At 42.7% G+C, this 24,286-nt stretch overlaps 1 protein-coding gene across 1 annotated transcript in view; it reads left to right on the top strand.

Annotated features, from left to right (window-relative positions):
• Positions 1–24,024, top strand: part of MYLK4 (myosin light chain kinase family member 4) — a 61,411-nt gene extending 37,387 nt beyond the window's left edge. The window contains exons 5-11 of the mRNA XM_069732297.1: positions 1,309–1,450; positions 8,523–8,593; positions 11,929–12,057; positions 16,176–16,328; positions 16,509–16,599; positions 21,197–21,269; positions 23,917–24,024. Of these exons, the coding sequence (XP_069588398.1) occupies positions 1,309–1,450; positions 8,523–8,593; positions 11,929–12,057; positions 16,176–16,328; positions 16,509–16,599; positions 21,197–21,244 (634 nt within the window). The 3' untranslated portion in view covers positions 21,245–21,269; positions 23,917–24,024. The remainder of the gene's footprint in view (positions 1–1,308; positions 1,451–8,522; positions 8,594–11,928; positions 12,058–16,175; positions 16,329–16,508; positions 16,600–21,196; positions 21,270–23,916) is intronic.
• The last annotated feature ends 262 nt before the right edge of the window (positions 24,025–24,286 follow it).

Genomic DNA, 24,286 nt, shown 5'->3' with positions numbered 1-24,286 from the left:
TTTTAATTTTTTTTTTAATTATCATTTGTTTTTAATGACATAAAATATGAAAAATAATTTTAAAAAGTTAGATATTTTCCACTTTTAAATGCTATGAGGGAGCAGCTGCTGAAATTTGCCATGAAAGCCTATTGTAGTTCTAGCTCACTTTATGACTGCAGTAAATGTGGGCGGGGTCTGCTCAGATGTGTGTGACATCACCTTCTGGGTGTTTGCAAAAGGACAAAGAAGGATGAAGTTTAGGATCACAGTGCGGAGCCATTTTGTTGGTGACTGCCAGTGATACTGACAAGTACAGTGTCAGGCCGGTTTCACATGTCGTGAGTGTTAGAAGGGAGGCCACAGAGCAGGAGGTTGCAGTAGTGGGAGATGAGGACATGCACTAGTGTTTTTGCAGATTCTTGATTAAGGATTGTACAGATCCTGGAAATATTTTTGAGTTGGATTCGGTAGGAAGGATAGATCAGAGTTAAGAGTTACCCCGTGGCAGGCAGGAATGTCACAGATTGGGACAGCGGGGTAACATACCAAGTGGATAGAAGCAGTAGAGGTAAGGAATATTACAGGTTGGGAAAGCTGTTAATACAAAAATAAAAACCTAAGCATCTTCCCTTTAAAAGGGATTTCCAGTGTCAGAAAAATGTTTGTCCCCTGGCTGCAATTTGTTTTTTTAAAAATAAACTATGTCTTATTTACCCTCTGCAGGTTTAACACTGAGTCTTTGGTGCTGGTCCCGGCATCTGTTGTTGTCTGCATGTTGACAGCGCTACATTCAATTAGTGAGATCATGTGCTGTCAACTCAGGCAGAACCACTGAAATCAGTTATTGGCTGAGGTGCCCTTGACATGACAGACAATGACAAACATCTGAGGTGGAGACTCAGCACTGGACCCTGGGAGAGTGATTAAACCACAGATTGTTTGTTTTTTAAAACAAACTGCTCCCAGGGAAACCAAAAACCCTTTTAAGAGGTTAAGAGGTGTCACCCCTCTATGCCCCGATAACAGCAGTGGTTGACTTACGAACCTCCAAAGCTTTATAAACAAGGCCAGAAAGTAATACTATAATAATATACCTTCTGATTTTTTTATTACCCAAAACACTTTGTCTCTTAAAGGAAATGTTTGCCGTTAAGAATGTATATTCAATAATCTTTTTATTATTTAGTTTCTTAATTTGTCAATGGAACTTAAATATCAAATTAACACGTAAAACCATATGTAAACTAAACAACATGAGTCAGATTATTTGGTTTGTTTATAATACCTTGGGTTATATATTCATGTGGATTATATCCTTTTCAACAGTGTAGATGGCGGAGAATTATTTGACAGAATTATTGATGAGAACTGCAATCTCTCAGAAGTGGACACAATATTATTTATAAAGCAAATCTGTGAAGGGATTCAGTACATGCATCAAATGTATATTATACACTTGGATCTCAAGGTATAGTCAATTTAAGCATATCTAGACATCTTACTATTACAATATACTCATCTTGTGCCTGATGTGTTCTCATTTGTGATCCTGCTATGTATGAGCATATTATTTAGGTCTAAGTACAGTATGATGTCCATATTAGTATATATTCAGTAGATATAGAAATTTCCAAAAGTACAATTGATATAATCATCATCATCATCTCATTACATTGGGGAAAATAAGTATTTGATACACTGCCAATTTTGGAAGTTTTCCCACCTACTAAGAATGGAGAGGTCTGTAATTTTTATCATAGGTACACTTCAACTGTGAGAGACAGAATCTAAAAACCCAGAACATCACATTGTATGATAGTTAAATAAATAAATTGCATTTTATTGTATAAAATAAATATTTGATCACCTAATAACCAGGAAGAATTCTGATTCTCACAGACCTGTTAGTTTTTTTTTGAGAAGCCTCCTACTCTGCACTCATTCCCTTTTATTAATTGCAAGACCATTTAGCTGTCTAAGGACACCAGGGACAAAATTGTAGACCTGCAAAAGGCTGGGATGTGCTACAGGACAATAGGCAAGCAGCTTGGTGAGAAGGCAACAACTGTTGTCGCAATTCTTTGCAAATGGAAAAAAAACACAAGATGGCTGTCAATTTTGTGCTCGCCAATGACCATCTGGATGATCCAGAGGAGGCTTGGAAGAAAGTCATGTTGTCAAATAGAACTTTTTGGTATCAACTCCAATCACCTTGTTTGGAGGAAGAAGAAGGATGGGTTAGACCCTCAAGAATACCGTCCCAACCGTGAAGCATGGTGGAGAAAACATCATTCTTTGGGGGTGCTTTTATGCAAAGGGGGCAGGATGACTGCACTGTATTGAAGGAAGGCTGCATAGGGTCTGGTATTCCAAGATTTTGGCAAGCAACCTCCTCCCCTCAGTAAGAGCATTGAAGATGAGTCATGGCTGGGTCTTCCAGCATGACAATGACCCGAAACACACAGAGCAACTAAGGAGTGGCTCCATAAGAAGCATTTCAAGCTCCTGGAGTGGCCTATACAGTCTCCAGACCTGAACACCCAATAAAAAAATCTTTGAAGGGAGATGAAACTCAATGTTACTGAGCAAAAGCCCCAAAACCTGAAAGATCTGAAGAAGATCTGTATGGAGGAGTGGGTCAAAATCCCTGCTGCTGTGTGTGCAAACATGGTCAAGAAGTACAGGAAACGTCTGACTTCTGTAATTGAAAACAAAAATGTCTTTACCAAGTATTAAGTTCTGTTTTTCTATTGTATCAAATACTTATTTCATGCAATAAAATGCAAATTAATTCTATTTCTCACAGTTGAAGTGTACCTACGATAAAAATAACAGTTCTATCCATTCTTTGTAGGTGGGAAAACTTGCCAAATTGGCAGTGTATCAAATACTTATTTTCAAATACTTATATATCAAGTTAGGACTGACCCACCAGACAACAGATGATTTGACTGGTGGGTCCCTGTGTAGGAGTCAGGCCGGCCCACCATCTGCTATTTGAGCTATTAATACTTGGCACAATACACTTGATTCATTAGATTCTTTATGACAAGCAAATGCAGCATCTAATCAATCAATTAACAAACTATCCAGTTTATTATTACATAGACGCGTAGCTAAATTTCATACTAAGGGTAATGTAATATCTGCATGTAGCTGTACACTTGGCCCTTAGAGTCAATGTTACTGGTGGACCCTAGGCATCCCAGTTCGACACTGTTATATATAATATTATAGTTTACTAGCTATTGAACCCGTTCTACGCCCGGGTGGCGAGCATTTATATTGGTATATGGTCTCCATCCTGGTATGTGCTGCTCCATCCTGCGCCCCCATCCTGTCATGTGCTGCTCCCATCCTGCGCCCCCGTTCTGTCATGTGCTGCTCCCATCCTGCGCCCCCGTTCTGTCATGTGCTGCTCCCATCCTGCGCCCCCGTTCTGTCATTTGCTGCTCCCATCCTGCGTCCCCGTTCTGTCATTTGCTGCTGCCATCCTGCGCCCGTTCTGTCATGTGATGCTGCCATCCTGCGCCCGTTCTGTCATGTGCTGCTGCCATCCTGCGCCCGTTCTGTCATGTGCTGCTGCCATCCTGCGCCCGTTCTGTCATGTGCTGCTGCCATCCTGCGCCCGTTCTGTCATGTGCTGCTGCCATCCTGCGCCCGTTCTGTCATGTGCTGCTGCCATCCTGCGCCCGTTCTGTCATGTGTTGCGGCCATTCTGCGCCCGTTCTGTCATGTGCTGCTGCCATCCTGCGCCCGTTCTGTCATGTGCTGCGGCCATCCTGCGCCCGTTCTGACATGTGCTGCTGCCATCCTGCGCCCGTTCTGTCATGTGCTGCTGCCATCCTGCGCCCGTTCTGTCATGTGCTGCTGCCATCCTGCGCCCGTTCTGTCATGTGCTGCTGCCATCCTGCGCCCGTTCTGTCATGTGCTGTTGCCATCCTGCGCCCGTTCTGTCATGTGCTGCTGCCATCCTGCGCCCGTTCTGTCATGTGCTGCTGCCATCCTGCGCCCGTTCTGTCATGTGCTGCTGCCATTCTGCGCCCGTTCTGTCATGTGCTGCTGCCATCCTGCGCCCGTTCTGTCATGTGCTGCTGCCATCCTGCGCCCGTTCTGTCATGTGCTGCGGCCATCCTGCGCCCGTTCTGTCATGTGCTGCTGCCATCCTGCGCCCGTTCTGTCATGTGCTGCGGCCATCCTGAGCCCGTTCTGTCATGTGCTGCTGCCATCCTGCGCCCGTTCTGTCATGTGCTGCTGCCATCCTGCGCCCGTTCTGTCATGTGCTGCGGCCATCCTGCGCCCGTTCTGTCATGTGCTGCGGCTATCCTGCGCCCGTTCTGTCATGTGCTGCGGCCATCCTGCGCCCGTTCTGTCATGTGCTGCGGCCATCCTGCGCCCGTTCTGTCATGTGCTGCTGCCATCCTGCGCCCGTTCTGTCATGTGCTGCTCCCATCCTGCGCCACCATTGTATTATATGCCCCCCGCTCCAGTGTGTATGCCCCCGAATGCTGCTGCCATATAAAAAAAAAAAATACCATACTCACCTATCGTCCGGCTCCACTGCAGGTATGTCTTCAAGAAAATGGCGCCGGAAAGCGGGGACTGCGCAGGCGCCGATTCCGGCAGCAGGAATCGGCGCCTGCGCAGTCCGCGCTTTCCGGCGCCATTTTCTTGAAGACACACCTGCAGTGGAGCCGGAGTGTGTCTTCAAGAAAATGGCGCCGGAAAGCGCGGACTGCGCAGGCGCCGATTCCGGCAGCAGGAATCGGCGCCTGCGCAGTCCGCGCCCTCCGGAGCCGGGAGCAGAGGAGCCGGGAGACGGAGCCGCAAGCAGCGCTTGCTCTCCGGTGGAGATCGCGGTATGCGTTCAGTGCTTACGCATACCGCGATCTCCTGGGAGCGTCGCTCTGTGAGGCCCAGACTGCGCCGGCGCTTGCGCTTGCGCAGTCTATAGAGGCTTCGGACAGAGTGACGCTCCCAGCGTTATATTATAGATTCCATAAATAAGGCAACAAGAACATTGTAACCTTAAAGCTAATTGCATAGACTGAATTGGACTGGATTTGACTGGAAGGTAACAGACTACTAACCACTACAATGTTTCAATTTCTTTTCTCTTTCACCCCCATACTACTTTCCTTCTTACAATCTCCTGCAATCCCTCCACCTAGTAAGGAACTAGTCATTTCTTCCTCCATACTCCCCAGCCATCTCACCTTCTCCTCAGAACTGTTCCTCCACATACAATCCTTTTTCTCCAGACACATGCGGCCGCATCATGTTCTATCCTGCTCCCACCTTCTAATGATCTGTCTGCTACTCCTCATTGCTGGTGACATATCCCCAAATCCCGGCCCTCCCCAATTCATTCCTACACTCGTTTCTAACCCCCTGCCACGATCCTCCGCACGTTTTCCCAACCACGACAACCTCATACCCATTCATACAGCCCCCACTCCCCAGCTCCCCCTACTTGGAGCACTATGGAACGCACGCTCCATCTGCAACAAACTGCCATTTATCCATGACCTCTTCATCACCAACAAACTCTCCTTCCTCGGCCTCACCGAAACCTGGCTCACCCCCTCTGACTCGGCCTCTCCAGCTGCGCTCTCCTATGGCGGATTCCACCTCTCTCACACCCCTCGCCCCAGCAACAAACGTGGTGGAGGAGTTGGATTGCTCCTGTCCGACACCTGCTCCTTTACTCCAATCCCGCTACCACCCTCCACTACTCTTCCCTCATTTGAGGTGCACTCTGTCCGCATCTATTCCCCCTCCAACCTCCAGCTGGCTGTCATCTACCGCCCCCCAGAACTAGCCATCTCCACCTTTCTCGACCACTTCACCACCTGGCTACTTCATTTCCTCTCTGTTGACATCCCCACTATCATCATGGGTGATTTCAATATCCCCATTGACACTTTCACCTCAGCTGCCTCTAAACTTTTATCACTGACTGCCTCCTTCGGCCTCACTCAATGGTCCTCTGAGGCCACTCACAAAGATGGCCACACGCTGGACCTCATCTTCACCCGCCTCTGCTCCCTTACTAACCTCACTAACACACCCCTCCCCCTGTCTGACCACAACCTACTGACATTCTCGTCCCTCTCCTCTCCTAGTGTGCAACCCCCACTCCACAAACTCACTCACCCTCGCAGAAATCTCAAACATCTCAACTTACAATCAGTCTCTGAGTCCCTTCTCCCTCTCACAGACATAACTTCCCTTCATGACACAGATGCTGCTGCCACTTTTTATAACACCACAATAACAGCAACACTCGATTCGGCCGCCCCACTCATGCATAGTAAAACTCGTACAATTAACAGGCAGCCCTGGCTGACCAGCCTGACCAAAGAATTAAGACGGGCTTCCAGGATTGCTGAGCGGAGATGGAAGCGATCCCACTCTGCCGACCACTTCACTGCATACAAGCAGTCCCTCGCCAGCTTCAAGTCTGCGCTCACTGCCGCAAAACAAACTTCTCATCCCTCATATCCTCCCTGTCCCACAACCCTAAACAGCTTTTCAACACTTTCAATTCTCTACTCCGTCCCCCAGCACCTCCTCCCTCCCCCCTCATTTCTGCTGATGACTTCGCCTCTTTCTTTAAACAGATCGATACGATCAGAGAAAGCTTTGGCCCACAGCGCCCACTACCCCTCTTAGCTCCTCAACCCTGCTCCTCAAAAACCAGCTTCTCCACCATGACAGAAGATCAGCTCTCCACCCTCCTGTCAAGATCACACCTCACCACCTGCACGCTTGACCCGCTCCCATCCCACCTCATCCCTAACCTTTCCACGGTCTTCATCCCAACCCTAACGCACCTCTTCAACCTCTCACTCACAACAGGTGTCTTTCCCTCATCCTTCAAGCATGCCAAGATCACACCCATCCTCAAAAAGCCCTCCCTCGACCCATCCTCTGTGTCTAGCTATCGCCCGATATCTCTTCTCCCTTATGCCTCCAAATTGCTGGAGCAACACGTCCATCTTGAACTGTCCTCCCACTTCTCCTCCTGCTCCCTCTTTGATCGGTTACAATCAGGCTTCCGTTCCCATCACTCAACTGAAACTGCCCTAACTAAAGTCACCAATGACCTACTAACTGCCAGGAGCAAGCGACACTACTCTGTCCTCCTTCTCCTGGACCTGTCTTCTGCCTTTGACACTGTAGACCACTCCCTTTTGCTACAAATCCTCTCATTCCTTGGCATCACAGACTTGGCCCTTTCCTGGTTCTCGTCATATCTGACAGACCGAACATTCAGTGTCTCCCTCCCCCACACCACCTCCTCACTTCGCCCCTTGTCAGTCGGTGTTCCTCAAGGCTCTGTTCTAGGACCCCTACTCTTCTCCATCTACACTTTCGGCCTGGGACAGCTCATAGAATCCCACGGTTTGCAGTACCATCTCTACGCTGACGACACGCAGATCTACCTCTCCGGACCTGACCTCTCCTCCTTGCTTACCAAAATCCCGCACTGTCTGTCTGCCATTTCAGCCTTCTTTTCTGCTCGCTTTCTACAACTGAACATGGACAAAACAGAATTCATCATCTTTCCCCCATCTCACTCTACCCCTCCACCAGACCTATCCATCAATGTCAATGGCTGCTCACTATCCCCAGTCCCACACGCCCGGTGCCTCGGGGTGATCCTCGACTCTGCCCTCTCTTTCAAGCCACATATCCAAGCCCTTGCCTCCTCCTGTCGTCTCAAACTCAAAAATATTTCCCGGATCCGTGCTTTCCTTGACCGCAACACTGCAAAAACGCTAGTGCATGCCCTTATCATCTCCCGCCTCGACTACTGCAACCTCCTACTCTCTGGACTCCCCTCTAGCACTCTGGCACCACTCCAATCCATCCTACACTCTGCTGCCCAACTAATCCACCTGTCCCCCCGCTATTCCCCTGCCTCTCCCCTGTGTCAAGCCCTTCACTGGCTTCCTATCGCCCAGAGACTCCAGTTCAAAACCCTCACACTGACATACAAAGCCATCCACAACCTGTCTCCTCCATACATCTGTGACATGGTCTCCCGGTACCTACCTACACGCAACCTCCGATCCTCCCAAGACCTCCTTCTCTACTCCCCTCTCATCTCTTCTTCCCATAACCGCATCCAAGACTTCTCCCGTGCTTCCCCCATACTCTGGAACTCTCTACCCCAACACATCAGACTCGCGCCTACCATAGAAACCTTCAAAAAGAACCTGAAGACTCATCTCTTCCGACAAGCCTACAGCCTGCAGTGATCCTCAACCTACTGAACAGCCGCACAGCCAGCTCTTCCCTCTCCTAGTGTATCCTCACCCATCCCCTGCAGACTGTGAGCCCTCGCGGGCAGGGTCCTCCCTCCTTATGTACTCGTGTGCCTTGTTATCTGCTCATGTTTAATGTATTTGTCTATATTTGCCCCGTATTCACATGTAAAGCGCCATGGAATAAATGGCGCTATAAAAATGTATAATAATAATAATAATAGTTTCCCTTAGTAACATTGTTACTTCTTTCTCATTTGATTTCAGCCAGAGAACATTATGTGCGTGAGTCGAGCAGATTATCAGATCAAAATTATTGATTTTGGCTTGGCTAGAAGGTAAATGTTTGATCTTGAGATCATGGTAATGTGGGCACTGTAGAGGGTATCCAGAGAGGAGCTGAAAAAATGTGATTGTTGTTTTGTGTTTACTATCATAAAAGAAATTTGTAACTTTGTTTATGCTTGCTAGACACATTGGGTGCGATATATGAAAACTGTTCAAAGAAAAATGTCTGTGTTGGTCATATCAACCGTTCTGGTCACCACTTTTACTTTGAGGCTATGTGCACATGTTGCAGATTATTTGCGGTTTTTTTGCGTTTTTGCACTATAAAAACGCTATAAAACCGCAAATAATCTGCATACATTAAGCATCCCATCATTTATAATGGAATCCGCAATTTCTGTGCACATGATGTGCGTTTTTCCGCATGAAAAACGCATTGCGGAAAAATAATGAACCTGTTCATTAATTTAGTGTTTTTTTCGTGGATTTCCCACTGTCTAATGCATTGGGAAATGTCTGGGAAAAAAACGCGCAAAAAAACGCGTCAAAACCGCGCAAAAAACGCGCAAAAAAACGCAGTTGGATTTCATGCGGAAATCTGGCAGAAATGTCCGGATTTCCACAGGAATTTTCTGCATGAATTCCTGAACGTGTGCACATAGCCTTAGGGTCTCAAATTTCAGAGGTGCTATACTGTGATATCTAAAGACATATTCCCTGAATGCTCTTCAGGACTTGCCTTAATCCACAACTTCCCTTAGGAGACACGTAGAAACATATCATTGGGTCTATAATTTCCCAGGGTGTGGCGGTTGAGTTCTCTCCTGTGCAGACATTGAGAATATCCAGCACAGGCATAGAAACAAGCAGCAGAATCAGCTGCACCTGCACTGAACGCTTTCAGTGCCTGTGTAATAGAAAATGCAGCTGCCATCTTGGAGAGCAATGTTTTTTAATATGGAAACACATTGTGTTAGGTTGCCTGTTTGTTACGCAATCCCCACATGTGTCGAGGCTGTATATATATATATATATATATATATATATATATATATATATATACACTCAGCTTCCTAGACTGCTTTTTAACCCCTTAACGAGCACCAATACGCCTTTTCATGGCGGCAATTAAGGGTACTTAAACCACAGCACCGTTAATTAACAGCACTGTGGAAAAAGTGTATAACACCCCAGAGTCGGAATTTCTCCGGGGTCAGCTAAGACTCCAGAGAACATGATTTGGATTGGTTTTTACCGACCCCAGTTTTGCGATCGCTGTTAGTAACGGTATAACAGTGACCGCAAAAAAAAATAAAAAATCAGATTTTCCATTTAATTTCTCTCTTCTCTGATGTGATCGCACATCAGAGAAGAGAGAAATAGGGTCCCCTGATCTCCCCCCTTTACCTCTGGAGTCCAGGAATCCCCCAGTGATGTCCTCCGGCATCTTCTTACTGGAGAAAATGGTGGGCGCATGCGCAGTGCGCCCGCCGAGATCTGTTGGCCGGCACCCGGCAAAAAGCAGAAAAATGTTCCTATTGGTTCATTTTGATCTTTGTGATAGACACTATCATAGAGATCAAAATAAAAAAAATAGTAAATCAAACCCTCTTTTATCACCCCCTTAGATAGGGAAAAATAATGAAATAAAAAAATAAATTTATTTCCTTTTTTCGATTAGGGTTAGAGTTGGGCTAAAATTAGGGTTAGGGCTAGGGTTAAGGTTAGGATTAGGGTTAGGGGTGTGTTAGGGTTATGGTTAGGGTTGGGATTAGTGTTAAGGGTGTGCTGGGGTTAGGTTTGTGGTTATGGGTAGGGTTGGGATTAGGATTAGGAGTGTGTTGTGGTTAGGATCGTGGTTAGGGTTGGGATTAGGGTTAGGGGTGTGTTGGGTTTAGGGTTGGTACATCCCTTGGAGGGGGTCTCCAAAGGCGACATGGTGCCATCATTGATTCCAGCCAATTATGCATTCAAATGTAATTATGCAAGTCAAATGGTACTCCATCCCTTCTGAGCCCTGCCATGCACTCAAACAGTGGCTTTTTCCCACATATGGGGTATCGGCGTACTCAGGAGAAATTGTATCTTTGTGGTCCATTTTCTCCTGATACCCTTGTGAAAATAAAAAAAAATAGTTCCAAAATAATTTTTTTGTGAAAAAAGTTAAATTTTCATTTTTTTCCTTCCACATTGCTTTAGTTCTCGTGAAGCACACGAAGGGTTAATAAACTTCTTGAATGTGGTTTTGCACGTTGAGGGGTACAGTTTTTAGAATGGCATCACTTTTGGGTATTTTATGTTAAATTGACCCCCCAAAATCACTTCAAATGTAAGGTGGTCCCTAAAAAAATGGTTTGTAAATTTTGTTGGAAAAATGAGAAATCGCTGGTAAAATTTTAACCCTTATAACTTCCTAACGAAAAAATGTTGTTTCCAAAATTGTGCTGATGTAAAGTAGACATGTGGAAAATGTTATTTATTAAGTATTGTGTGATACCACTCTCTGATTTAAGGGCATAAAAATTCAAAGTTTGAAAATTGCTAAATGTTCTAAATTTTCGCCATATTTTCATTTTTTCATAAATAAACACAAGTCATAGTGAAGAAATGTTACCACTATCATGAAGTACAATATGTCATGAAAAAAAATTCTCAGAATCAGTGGGATCCGTTGAAGTGTTCCAGAGTTCTAACCACATAAAGTGACAGTGGTCAGAATTGTAAAAATTGGCTTGGTCATTGAGCAGCAAATTGGCACTGTCACTAAGGGGTTAAAAGTGGCATTAAAGGTGATGTCTTTAGTTTATATTGGAAAAACCTGATGACAGTGTTGCTTTAAATAATTAGATATTTGAGTATTAATTCAATATGTACCTCTTAGGCCAGTGTGTTAAAAAAAGATATTTTACGACGTGGCACAGCCTGCTATGGGTTTCATTGTCTAGTTTGTTTGAGCACAAGGATAATATATAGCAAAAATAAAACAAAATTATTTCAACATATCATTTATTATCACAGGTAAAACTGCTGTGAACGTTTATTCTCCTGTATCAAGCGTTAATTATTTAGCCATAGACTGAAAACATTTCAATTCCAGTGTACAGTCTGTCATATTGTTTACAGGCTCTGCTTAGATGTGATTTATGTGGACTAGCCCTGTAAGCATTTCTCCTATAATGTTGCCTGCCAGTTTGTTCCATTCCAGTTATTAGTCACTGTATCTATGAGCCGTGTTTATGTTCTGTGTCAGACTTTATTCTTCCTGCAGAGTAGGTTGTTCGGAATGTATTAACTATGCGGCCAAAACCCGATCCTCTGTTGGGAAATTTTATGCTATGTCATTCCTTTGAAATTATATTTTATCTTTCATTTATTCATGCTCTAGGTATAAGCCAAGGGAAAAATTGAAAGTGCACTTTGGTACTCCAGAGTTCCTTGCCCCTGAAGTTGTGAACTACGATTTTGTCTCCTTTCCCACAGACATGTGGAGTGTGGGAGTCATTGCCTACATGCTGTGAGTTGGCCAAAAACTCAAGTCTGTTTTGTGTGAAATATGCTTTATCTCATTTTTTCTTGAATTTACATTTGGTTTCTAGCCTATGAAGGCTCTTTTGCTGAACTGGCTTTTCTACCGGTCTTTAAAGAAAAACATGGGTGGCGCAGTTGGAACAGTGAGGGCAGCCGAAGATAAATATTTTTATCTTTTCATGTATAGAGTGAGCCAACAGCAAATTTCATTATCATCCATTAAATAGAATGTCTGCAATCATGTTACATGCAACATATTTGGAATGGAAATAATAAGAGACCTGTGGTCTCCATACAAGTTTAGTCTTGTAGATTGGCAAATAATAAACATATTGAAAGTTATATATGCAGTAGCAGAATGACTGAATGTACTTAATATACAATGAAAATCATCTGACTTATAAATGGAACAATAGTGAATTTTGTTTCACCTTCCCAATATAGAAATTTCCAAAAGTTTGAGCGGAACAGCATCTGTCCTCCTCCACATACACAGCAATTTCCATATGAACCTAAAAGTTACTAATTTGCTTATTAACTCCCACTACACTCACATCAACCAGTTTGTAACCACTAGACAAGAGATAAATATGGCCCAAATAATGCCCTCCACATTTAATTTCAGGCCAGTGATACTTCCCTGTGGCAAATTCCAATAATGAATAATAAAGAGAAATGAGCTAGTCTTACCTGCAAATTGTAGGCAGTAAACAGTAGCTTGAAGCTTGTGGGCCCAATACAAAAATACAAAATCTTCAACAGGGCAACCGATTATTAGGCATTTTTAATAGTATTTGTCTTCTTATATAGGCCAAACAGACCTTTTGGACCCCCTTAGGCTCCAGGGCTTTGGCGCGACTGCAACCGCTATATCCACTATAGTCACACCACTGGCTGAAAAAAGTAAACTTGTCATAGACTAAATGAGTTATCCAAGTACAGCAAATATAATATGTCTACACACCCCTGTTAAAATGCCAGGTTTTTGTCATTTAAAAAATCATGCCAAGAAAAATAATTTCAGAGCTTTTTCCACCTTTAATGTAGCCCAAGATCTGTACTAATCCATTGAAAAACAAACTGAACTATTTTCAGGTGAAAAAAAAAAAGAACTAAAATAATGTGATTGCATAAATATGCACACTTTAAACTCAGACTTTGTTGAAGTACCCTTTGAATTTATGGCAGCATTTAGTCTTTTTAGGTAAGAGACAGCATGGCACATCTAGAATTGGCCCACTCTTTCTTGCTATAAATCTCTCAAATAGCAAAGGCACCTCCTGTGTAAAGTGCCCTCTTCAGGTCACCCACATATTTTCAATTGTATTCAGATTAGAGCTCTGGATGGGCCATTCCAAAGCTTTGATCTTCTGGCGAAATCATATTTTTGTTGATTTGGAGCATCGTTTTCTTGCTACAATATGAAATTTCTTTTCATCTTCAGATATTTAGCAAAGTTGACTGATATTTGGAACTGTTCATAATTTCCCCCACCTTAACTAAAGTTCCAACTCCAGCTGCTGAAAAAAAAAATCCAAAGCATAATGTTACCTCCATTGTGCTTCACTCTGGGTATGGTGTCTTTTGGCAATAAGCAGTGTAAAGTTTTTTAAATTATGGTCAAAAAGGTCATCCTTGGTATCATCGGACCTTAACACACTTCCAACATGCTTTGGGCAGACTTGGTGTTGGTTTTGGCAAAACATAGTTGGGCTTAGTTGTTTTCTTTAAAAGAAAAGGCTTATACTGTATCTTGCCACTCTACTCCATGAGTCGGCCATATGAAGAATATGGGAGATTGTCATCAAGTACAATGCAAAGCCAGTACTTGCCAGAAATTCCTTCAGCTCCTTTAATGTTGATGTAGGCCACTAAGTAGATTCCCAAACCAATTTTTGTTGTTGTCTGGTCATCACTTTTTAAAATCTAGGCAATGCCACTGTTGCGACCATCTTCAGGGAGTTCCATGGTATATCCAATGCCTTGGAAATTGTTTAGTACTCTTCTCTTGACTAATAACTTTCAACAATGAGATTCCTGTGCTGAATTGTAAACTCTTTATGGACCATGGCTTTTGCTGTAAAATGGAACTAAGAAAGTGTCAGAGTGCCATCTCCGACTCCAACTATACTCCGTTTTGTGCACTTTTTATAGATCACAACATACACAGCATAGGTTCAATCCCATTGATTAGCATCATGTAGTACCAACTTTTAACCTCTACTATACTCCGAATTGTGCATTATTTATAGACCACAATGTTTATAGGATACATTATATTGACTAGCAATGTTTGGTAACAGTTTTAGCTCCAACCCTCATTGTACTCCGTATTGTGTACTTCTTACAGACCACAATGTACATGGCATAGGTTCAATTTCATTCACTAGCATTGTGTGGTACCATCTTTGACCCCCCACTATTGGCAGTCAGTTTCATTCAATTATCAGTAACTAGATGGCAGCCCGATTCTAAAGAATCGGGAGTCTAGAATCCATATATACTTTATTTATTCAAATGTAAGAATAATACAATTAATAAATAATAGTAAGAAAGAACAAAAATAATAGGCAGTATATGGAGAAAACACCAAACAAAAGTTCAAAATTGGTGTGAAAATGTCACTGAACCACTTCACAACTAAATATATATAGTTTTGGTAAATGGTATTATCATTTTTTTGACGAAATTCGGCAGGAGCTTGAAGAGCAACGTCACTGGGCCCGCCTCCACGCAGTAGAAACTTGCTGTGAGGTAAAAATTCAAAAATCACACCAAAATGGCGGGCGAAGTGTGTCACAGTACGGCACGTTTCTGATTGGTCGCTCGCAGCAGGCGGCAACCAATCAGACACTGGACACTGTTGACGTCACTTATCTCCGGACATTAGCTCCGGACATTAGCTCCGGACATTAGCTCCGGACATTAGCTCCGCACATTAGCTCCGGACATTAGCTCTGGACATTAGCTCCGGACAAAGCCACGGAAGTTGGCACAAATTGCAGGAAGTAGTATTCTAGGCAATTAATCTCCGGACATTAGCTCCGGACATTAGCTCCGGACATTAGCTCCGGACAAAGCCACGGAAGTTGGCACAAATTGCAGGAAGTAGTATTCTAGGCAATTAATCTCCGGACATTAGCTCCGGACATTAGCTCCGGACATTAGCTCCGGACATTAGCTCCGGACAAAGCCACGGAAGTTGGCACAAATTGCAGGAAGTAGTATTCTAGGCAATTAATCTCCGGACATTAGCTCCGGACATTAGCTCCGGACATTAGCTCCGGACAAAGCCACGGAAGTTGGCACAAATTGCAGGAAGTAGTATTCTAGGCAATTATATATTAGATGGTATAGTTACCATTTCTGGCTCTACCTACTTCTAAAAGCTGCTGTGTAGATCATAATTTGCTATTCTTGTCAAGTTGCTTTGTACAATGTGTAATAGTTTGACTTGAATCCACACCAGAGCACCATCTGCACGGAGGTTGTTTGCCTGCTCCTCTTGTTTGTATAGGTGCGCTCCTACTTTCTATAAACTAAAAGCATAACTGTATTTCTATGGGAAATTAGATTGTAATATCCCTTAGGGACAAGAAAAGTGGTTACAATTTGTGCATAGCACTATAGAGTGTGCTACATAACTGACTGAAAGTAAATAAATCCATGGATATATCTGGCCTACACCCAAGTCAGACTCCTCTTAGATGAAGAAATGAGTTTACAGGACGACTATGTAACCTATAGATGGCACTCGTCTTCTTCGTGTTGGAGTAGAGCTAAGTGTATATTTTTCTTAGGGAGAGCTGTCAACAGACTTCATTCCATTTGCTGGTTGTTCTCAAGGAGAAGCAGTTTTCTAATGAGGCAGCTATGCAGAATATTAGTAAGGGCTTTGTGCTATAATAGAAATGTAGCTAATCCTAGAGGCCCAGACACTGTCAACCAGGGTGGTCAGGAAAGAATAATATTAATTACTGTAAATCAACTAATTCAATAAATCATTAATTTTATACATAATGGCTTTTTTTTTTGTTTGGTTTAAAATTTATCATCAATTTCATTTGGATTGCATCTCAAACTTTATCTTTTTTTAATCAATAGGTTAAGCGGGCTCTCACCATTTTTAGGGGAAGATGACAATGAAACACTAAACAACATCATAGTATCTCAATTTGACTTTGAGGGAGAAGAATTCAAAAATATCTCAGATCATGCTAAAGAGTTCATCGGCAAGTTGCTGATAAAGGAAAAATGGTAAGTATGATTTTATAAAGGGCATTTACAGGAAGTGTTAAGTGTTAGTGTTATGAGTGTTGTAGTGATATATCCAGTAATGTTTCCCACTGTTTTCATATTACCAATGTACACATTATTAATGTTTATGTATTCATAAGATGTCATTATTCTTTTTATCATTATTTATTTTCTATTTAGCTGGAGAATGAGTGCAAGTGAAGCTCTTAAGCATCCATGGTTAACAGACTCCAAAATGCACTATAGTATTAATCAGAAGGTTTCTTCAAAGGTACGTTGTGTTTTTAAAAATACAAATTATTGCTAAATATTCACAATGTGGTTCATCAGCATAACTGAAGAATGTGTGAAGGAAAGTTCACATAATAAAAAGTATATATGCATAAAATAGCACAGTGACCTTGCAGCACAGGGGTCCGGGGTTAAAATCTGATTCTGCTTGGATCTGTTTGTATGTTCTTCTTTTCTCTGCTTGAGTTTTCTCCAGTTGCTACATTTCTTTCCACAATCCAAAATGGCCCTTTTAACAGGAGCTGATGATTGGCAAGCATGCAACCGTAGAAACACTTGTTTCTGATTATGTGACATGGTAAACTTCCAGCAATAAAATTCATTGGGCGATTTCATGTGTAAACTGGACAGTAAACCAGCTAGAATGACTTGAATATACAGTATTTAGTTGGCACTTACTACACTAGCCTGCTATCAGCAAGTGTAAATGAGCAATATTGATAGAGAATTTAAAATGTGAGACCCTATAGTGACTTGACTGGTCTTGATGAAGGGGTGTGCTAGAGTCAGATGCTCCTGATTTGTGAAGAGTTATGAATCAGGAGCGTTGGATGAGTGGCATGTGCCTCTGTGTGCAGCTTGCCAAAATTCTAGTACAGTCTTGTGTAATATTCATAGTGTAGTCAACCGTCATGAATTTGACAAGTGGTTTTTGCGGTGCCCTCTGTCCCACCCCACCTCCATACACTTTGTTAGAGCTGGGTGAAAATGGCATGTTAATGCCAAAAGTCGCAAAATATTAGTGCAGCCTTAAGTTGCGTCAAAATTATGTGACTTTTCAAAGCTTTTTATACTAGAACACTCGAGCACAAGCTTTGTTGAATCTGGCCTAATGCTTGTAAAACATTACAGAATATGTCAGACCTATATAATCAAGCATAATATGTAAAAAATGCCCAATGTATATGCTATAAACTGGATCCATACAGGTACAGAAGCACAATTAATGTGAGAGTCTTACATCAGACTACTGGGTAACGGAGACCATTATTATTATTATTATGCATTTTTATAGCGCCAATTATTCCATGGCGTTTTACATGTGAATATGCCTTTCCTTTTTGTATATTAATAATAAAGGCTTCAGAATAGTTAATGCAATATCTTATGTATGCACAAACGCATGAAAATGACTAGGATGAGAGTATTTTAAAGGGAGTTTGGTAAACTTCAGTTTTTGCAGAATGGAGGAAGTGATTAAACACTAAATGTGTGATTGTATAGGAGCTACAGGTTCTTCTCACAAAATTAGAATATTATCAAAAAGTTAATATATTTCAGTTCTTCAATACAAAAAGTGAAATGCATATATTCTATAGAGTCATTACAAACAGAGTGATCTATTTCACATGTTTATTTCTGTTAATGTTGATGAGTATGGCTTACAGCCATTGAAAACTCAAAATCATTATCTCAGTAAATTAGAATACTTTATAACACAAGCTTGAAAAATGATTTTAAAATCCGAAATGTTGGCCTACTGAAATATATTCAGTAAATGCACTCAATACTTGGTTGAGGCTCCTTTTGCATCAATTACTGGATCAGTGCGGCGTGGCGTGGAGGCGATCAGCCTGTGGAACTGCTGAGGGGTTATCAAAGCCGAAGTTGCTTTGATAGCAGCCTTCAGGTTGTCTGCATTGTTGGGTCTGGTGTCTCTCATCTTCCTCTTGACAATACCCCCTAGAGAATCTATGGGGTTAAGGTCAGGCGAGTTTGCTGGCCAATCAAGCACAGTGATACTGTTGTTTTTAAACCAGGTATTGGTAGTTTTGGCAGTGTGGACAGGTGCTAAGTCCTGCTGGACACTGAAATTTCCATCTCCAAAAAGGTTGTAGGCAGAGGAAAGCATGAAGTGCTGGTAGACGGCTGTGCTGACTTTGGTCTTGATTAGTGTTGAGCGATACCGTCCGATATTTGAAAGTATCGGTATAGGATGGTATCTGCCGATATCCGAAAAATATTGGATATCGCCAATACCGATATCCGATACCAATACAAGTCAATGGGACACAAATATCGGAAGGTATCCTCTATGGTTCCCAGTGTTAGGGTTGGCGGAACGCACCAAATATATTATTTATTGAATGGAATTGGTGCGTTCGCAACCCGGGATCCACCGTGCAGGAAAGTACCTGCTGCTAAATAATGGCGGCTCTATATGGCGGTATATACCAACTCTGTTAGCTTCACAGAGTAACCGCGAGAGGAAAGCTCTGTGCCCTGTTAGACTTTCACAGAGGCACAGGCCAACTACCCAGATGTGAGCAGTGAGTGGTCATGCATGCATACAAAACTCCTCGCCGGAGATGCCAGCATTCTAGGGGCTTATTTCAGCCGGGTCCCTGAACACACTTAAACACAATCTCCTCGCCGGAGGTGCCAGCATTCTAGGGGCTTATTTCAGCCGGGTCCCTGAACACATTCAAACGCATGACCACATTGGCGCAAAGCATATAACATAAGACGATACTAGCGGCCATGCGAGCCTTAAATAGCTGCAGCACATATAGGACCTGTGAAAGAAGGACCAATGGAATTGCTGCAGCACCTGAGGACGTGACCCCAGACCTCCACTGAGAGATCCTGCCCTGGGCATGCTCAGTGTGCAAAGCAGAACTAGTCCTAGTACCTGCAGGACCTTCCATAAGAAGGACCAATGAGAGTCGCTGCAGTACCTGAGCATGTGACCCTAGACCTCCACTGAGAGATCTTGCCCTGGGCATGCTCAGTGTGTGTAAATAAGGACTTAGTCCCAGAGAAGCCTGCTCGCCGCAGATCAGTGCAGGGTACAATAGGAGAGCCAGAAAAGGCAGTAGTAACCCTATGCACAGAATCAGCCTCAGCGAGACGCTGGGAGCGACGTCTCCGCTGAGCAGACCCCACTGCGGCCGATGCAGAATGGGAGACCGCAGCAGACACGGATCGAGATTCCCCCTGTGCAGCAGAGGAAACTCGACTCCTAACACCCAGGGTCTGAAGGAGAGGAAACTATTTACATATTACATATTGACTATATGCTCCTGTTTCTCCTTTTTTCTCATGTTGTACATTATGCATGAACATTTACAAGGCTAGTAACTGAACTAGGAGTACAACTGACTAAGCTAGGCTAATATTAGAGCAGAAATTACCTACAGAAAGCATAAAGACATATCGGCAATGCAATCGCAAGGGGGATGAAGTGAAAGCATCTTTCCTTGAAATCAGAATGAGGGAAATGAAAGAAAATGGAGGGAGATGGAGGCTGAGCTACCATAATGCATTGCGAAGGGGGAGGATAATCAGACATGGAAAATGGAAAAAACAGAAAATAGAACTGTGAACATGACTCTGACCACTAGAGGGAGCCAAAACACTACAGATAAATAAAGATATGAATATATCAGTTCCTGTATACTCATACTACTGAGAAAACTACAAATTATGCAAACAGATAATCAGAGGTAACAAATTAGATGGCGGAGACAGAACACAAAATAAATCCCCCCCATCCCCACTCCAATTCTCCCCACACATAATAAATCCCCCCATCCCCACCCAAATTCTCCCCACACATAACAAATCCCACCCCCGTTCACTTAATTGTCTTCAGCTCCACTGGAGCACTTACCACCAGAGTTCGCCTCTGCAGCACGGATGAGTGACGTCAGCAGCGTGATCACATGATCTGATCATACCGCTCGCGTCGCTCTGACCCAGCTGTCAGAACCTCAATTGTATTCGTGTCTGTAAGATGCAAGTACAATCGATCCCTGGGAGCCGGCGCACTGCAGCTTCTCTGTGCCGGCTGTCAGCTTGACAGTCGGCACAGAGAACAGCCGACTCTCAGTCCGGGGGGCAGCAGATTGCGGACCACCGCATTAGGCAGCCCAACTGCGCCCCCCTGCCGGCTGCACCTGAGTAAATGTGTTTAATGGTAATATGACTTTATCTTTCAGAGAACAACATTACCATATCAACAATTTTGGGGGATGGATCATTCTGACAGAATGCCTTTAAAAAAATCCATTTCATGATTTTAAACCTCCAGTTATCTCTTGTTCCCTGCCCTTCTTGTGCTATTGCTGTTGCTAGGTGGCTACCAAAGGACCCCTTGGCTTACATCCTAATATGTATGAAACGCACAGAAACACTAGAAGGAAAGGGGTGTTCGCCAGTACAGCTGATTTTTAAGTCCTGGATAGCTCTAGTGAAAGATCTGCTGCAACTCACAGCATATATGTTTTATATTTGTCACAAGACAGCATACATTTGGTTAAATTGAAACATGTGAAGATTTGAACCTGATATTTGTAGTGAAGATTGAGTCAATAGGTCCAGTTGGAGGTTCTATCTATATTGCCACAAGAGTAGCCTCAGATTTTGGGCCTGTAACATCTGCAGCTCAATAATATGAACATTTTATTTAGTCATGTACAATAAAGGGCATTTTATATCTTATTACTGGGAGGCCTCCATATCCCTACATGGCATGCAATCACATTTTATCATGTTCCAAATATCTTGATATAATATATTAAAAATGTTCAGTACATATAAACAAAAGTTCTCATTAATTATTATTTTTATTTCAGAAACATACAAAAAGCTGTACTGTATCAGAAGCACCTGTGCGTCAGTGACATATTCCAGGCTAATAATAAGCAGGTTTGTGGAAATTTGGTGGTGCTATATTTGGTGGGTATAAAATGCAAGAATTACACAGATGACATGTTGGAAAAATATTTAGAATTGAGAGTCCTGAGTGGTTGATACCTTTTAATGGCTAACTGAAAAGATGGTAACAAATTGCAAGCTTTCGAAACTACCCAGGTCTCTTCATCAGGCAAATTAGAAGATAAACTTGGCACAAGCTCCGGACAAGCGGTGGACGCCGCGTCCAATCCAGTTTCCTCCCTCTGTGCCGGATTAGCTCTTACCTTGGAGCGGCTATTCATCTCCTTTGGGGTTTAACCCCGTATGACCCATTACATGAGGTTTTCTCTAAGAGAGGTACATTGATGAAGGTCAAACTATGACCGAAACGTCTGCTGTATGTACTCTCCTTTATTAAAATTTTCCACTGCATCTCACAACGTGTGTGCCAAGTTTATCTTCTAATAGTATATGGTTTGGGCACCTACTTGAGCACCACATTACTTAGTTGTGCCTACGGTTACCATTTGTATCTTCATCAGGCAAAGACATGTTGTAAAGTGATTGTTAATTTTGGATTCATCATATCTTTTCATTGTCACCATAGACAATGAATGGAAGAGTGTGCATGAGTGACCACAGCTCTGGTCAAACTTCTGCTTACTACTGTTATATACAGAGAGGAGGAGGCTCAGAACCCCTGATCAAGTAATTGATGAAGGCCCAATAGTTGGGTCCCCCAGCGATTGTACTTTTATCACCTAATTTATGACAATAAACATTTTTCATTGGCTTACCCTTTTCAACATGGCCATTTTTCAGTCTTTATTTTTTCTTCCAAGAACCATAAAGTGTGACTTGTATTCTTCAGGTCAGTACAATGAAAAGGGGCTTACACCTCTATATTGATAACCAATATCACGGCATAGGTCATCTATATCAAATAGGTAAGGCCAGACAACAGGCACCCTTATTGATCAGCGGTCACTAGCTCAGGTAGTGAGTGTCTGCTCTGGGGGTAATGCAGATCAGCTCCTATTCATCTGAATATGAGCTGATCTACAGTACTCGGGAGTGGCTACTAACTGATGTGATGAAGCAGTGGCATTCTGCTCCATACATTTACAACCTGCCACTGTCAGAGGTGGAGACATCTGACCAGTGGGGGTACACAGTGTTGGACCCGCCACAATCTGATATTGAGGACCTATTCAAAGGATAGTTAATCAATATCATAGTAGTAGAAAACCCCTTTAAGGTTTATTGTTAGGTCAAGTTTTCAATTCTTGATATTGGGGATAGGTATAGATACATTAAACACTAAGGCCCCTATTAATCAAGGCCAGCTTTGTCCATGTCAGTTTTGATGAGGGGGCATGTTGTAGTCAGTGGTGCCTGTCTTATTAAGAGGGGCATGATCCTCTTAATGAATCAGGCACAACTTAAAAGTGTCATGCTCCTTCATGCTCCTCGCCACAAATTTCACTTCAATCAAGGGCTAGAGTAAGCAGTGTTGGACTGGAGTGCCAAGGGCCCACAGTAACATCAACTCTAGGGCCCCACTTTTCAGCTATATGCAAATATGAATTTACCCTCTTTCACAAATTTATATAACAATAAACTGGGTTGATTGTTTACTTAATAAGTTGCTGCCTTTGTCTGTATATAGTGAATCAAGTGTATTGTGCCAATTACTGCTCATATAAGAGGGCGGTGTGGCAGTCCAAGTCTGAGAGTAAGATTTATGATGTAGGGTAACCTACAGCTCTCCCATTTTGGTGGAGCTGACTGAAACTGGTATGAAACTGCTAAAAGTTGTAAGAAAACATCCACATGCGTGCATTGCTCAAAAAACTTTGCCACTTTTAAACCAATTTATGTCAAATTTATGGCGGAATCGCTTTGACAAATTGGGGCCCATTTCTTTACATGTCCTAGAAAAAGAAGTCTAATTTCTATTGTCCATTGAGGCTCACAAATCACCTTTTATATGCTGTGAATCTTGTGAATCTCGATCGTGATCTATAAATTATATCATCTTGGGTCAAAAATAATCAATTTTTTATGTATCCAATTTTTTAACTCTGTTTATATCATTAGAAGTTGATGCTACTTCTGCTTAAGTTTATGCTGACATTATTTGATAGAATTGCTAAGTTTTACATATAAACATACATATGTTAAAGCAGGAGTGGACATGGACAGAAGAGGGCCCTGTACAAGAACAATTCATGGGCCTTTGCAGTTCAATAGCTCATCATATGCACAATTCCAGCTGCCTTAGTAGTAGACTTGGTCCCCCTTACATGTTGGGCCCCTCTGTGGCTGTACAGGTTGCATTAATGATATATCCGCCCTGTGTTAATTGTGTTGTAAACTTCTACTATGAATTGTAACATTTTGAGACATGCTTCTTATAGGAACAAATGGTCACCTCATATGTAGCTAGTATAAGAGTGCCATTTCTGTCTGTTACTAAGGAACATTTGGCAGAAGTGTCTCAGTGAAAGGAAAGTTTAGCCTTAATTTCTGGCGAACTTTCTTTACATGTAATAAAGGTCTGGAGAGTAGTATAGCCTGAAGTAATAAAAATAATGAATTAAGGGAAAAATAACAAAGTGAACTGTTGAACTAACAAGTATTGTATTTTGTTATTCAGGAAGACTGCTGTGTGGCGTCTGCTGTGAGACATTTGAGCAGTTCTGGTGCTGTGACCTTCCGCGAGAAGACTTGGGCATTTACCAGCTGGATCATTGCCATCTCTACTAAGGGCGGGTCTTTGGCATGACGAGGCTAACCTCACCACTTCCTCTCTCACAGGCTAAAATTGCCTTGTTCAAGAATCTCTTGCCAACTATTTCCAAGTGTTTGAGATGCTCAGATGTCCTTTACTGATGCTGTAACACAGGTGTAGGCTTGTAATGCCATTTTCAATGCATTGGTTTCTGGTTGTTATATAGATATGAACATTTCATAACATTCACAAATATACTACATGCCAAAATCTTGGCTCTCTCCTCCCATACAAT

Source organism: Ranitomeya imitator, chromosome 6 (assembly GCF_032444005.1).
Source record: "Ranitomeya imitator isolate aRanImi1 chromosome 6, aRanImi1.pri, whole genome shotgun sequence".
Classification (NCBI taxonomy): domain Eukaryota; kingdom Metazoa; phylum Chordata; class Amphibia; order Anura; family Dendrobatidae; genus Ranitomeya; species Ranitomeya imitator.
The sequence above is the reverse complement of the archived record's forward strand: the minus strand, read 5'-3'. Positions and strand labels throughout refer to the sequence as shown.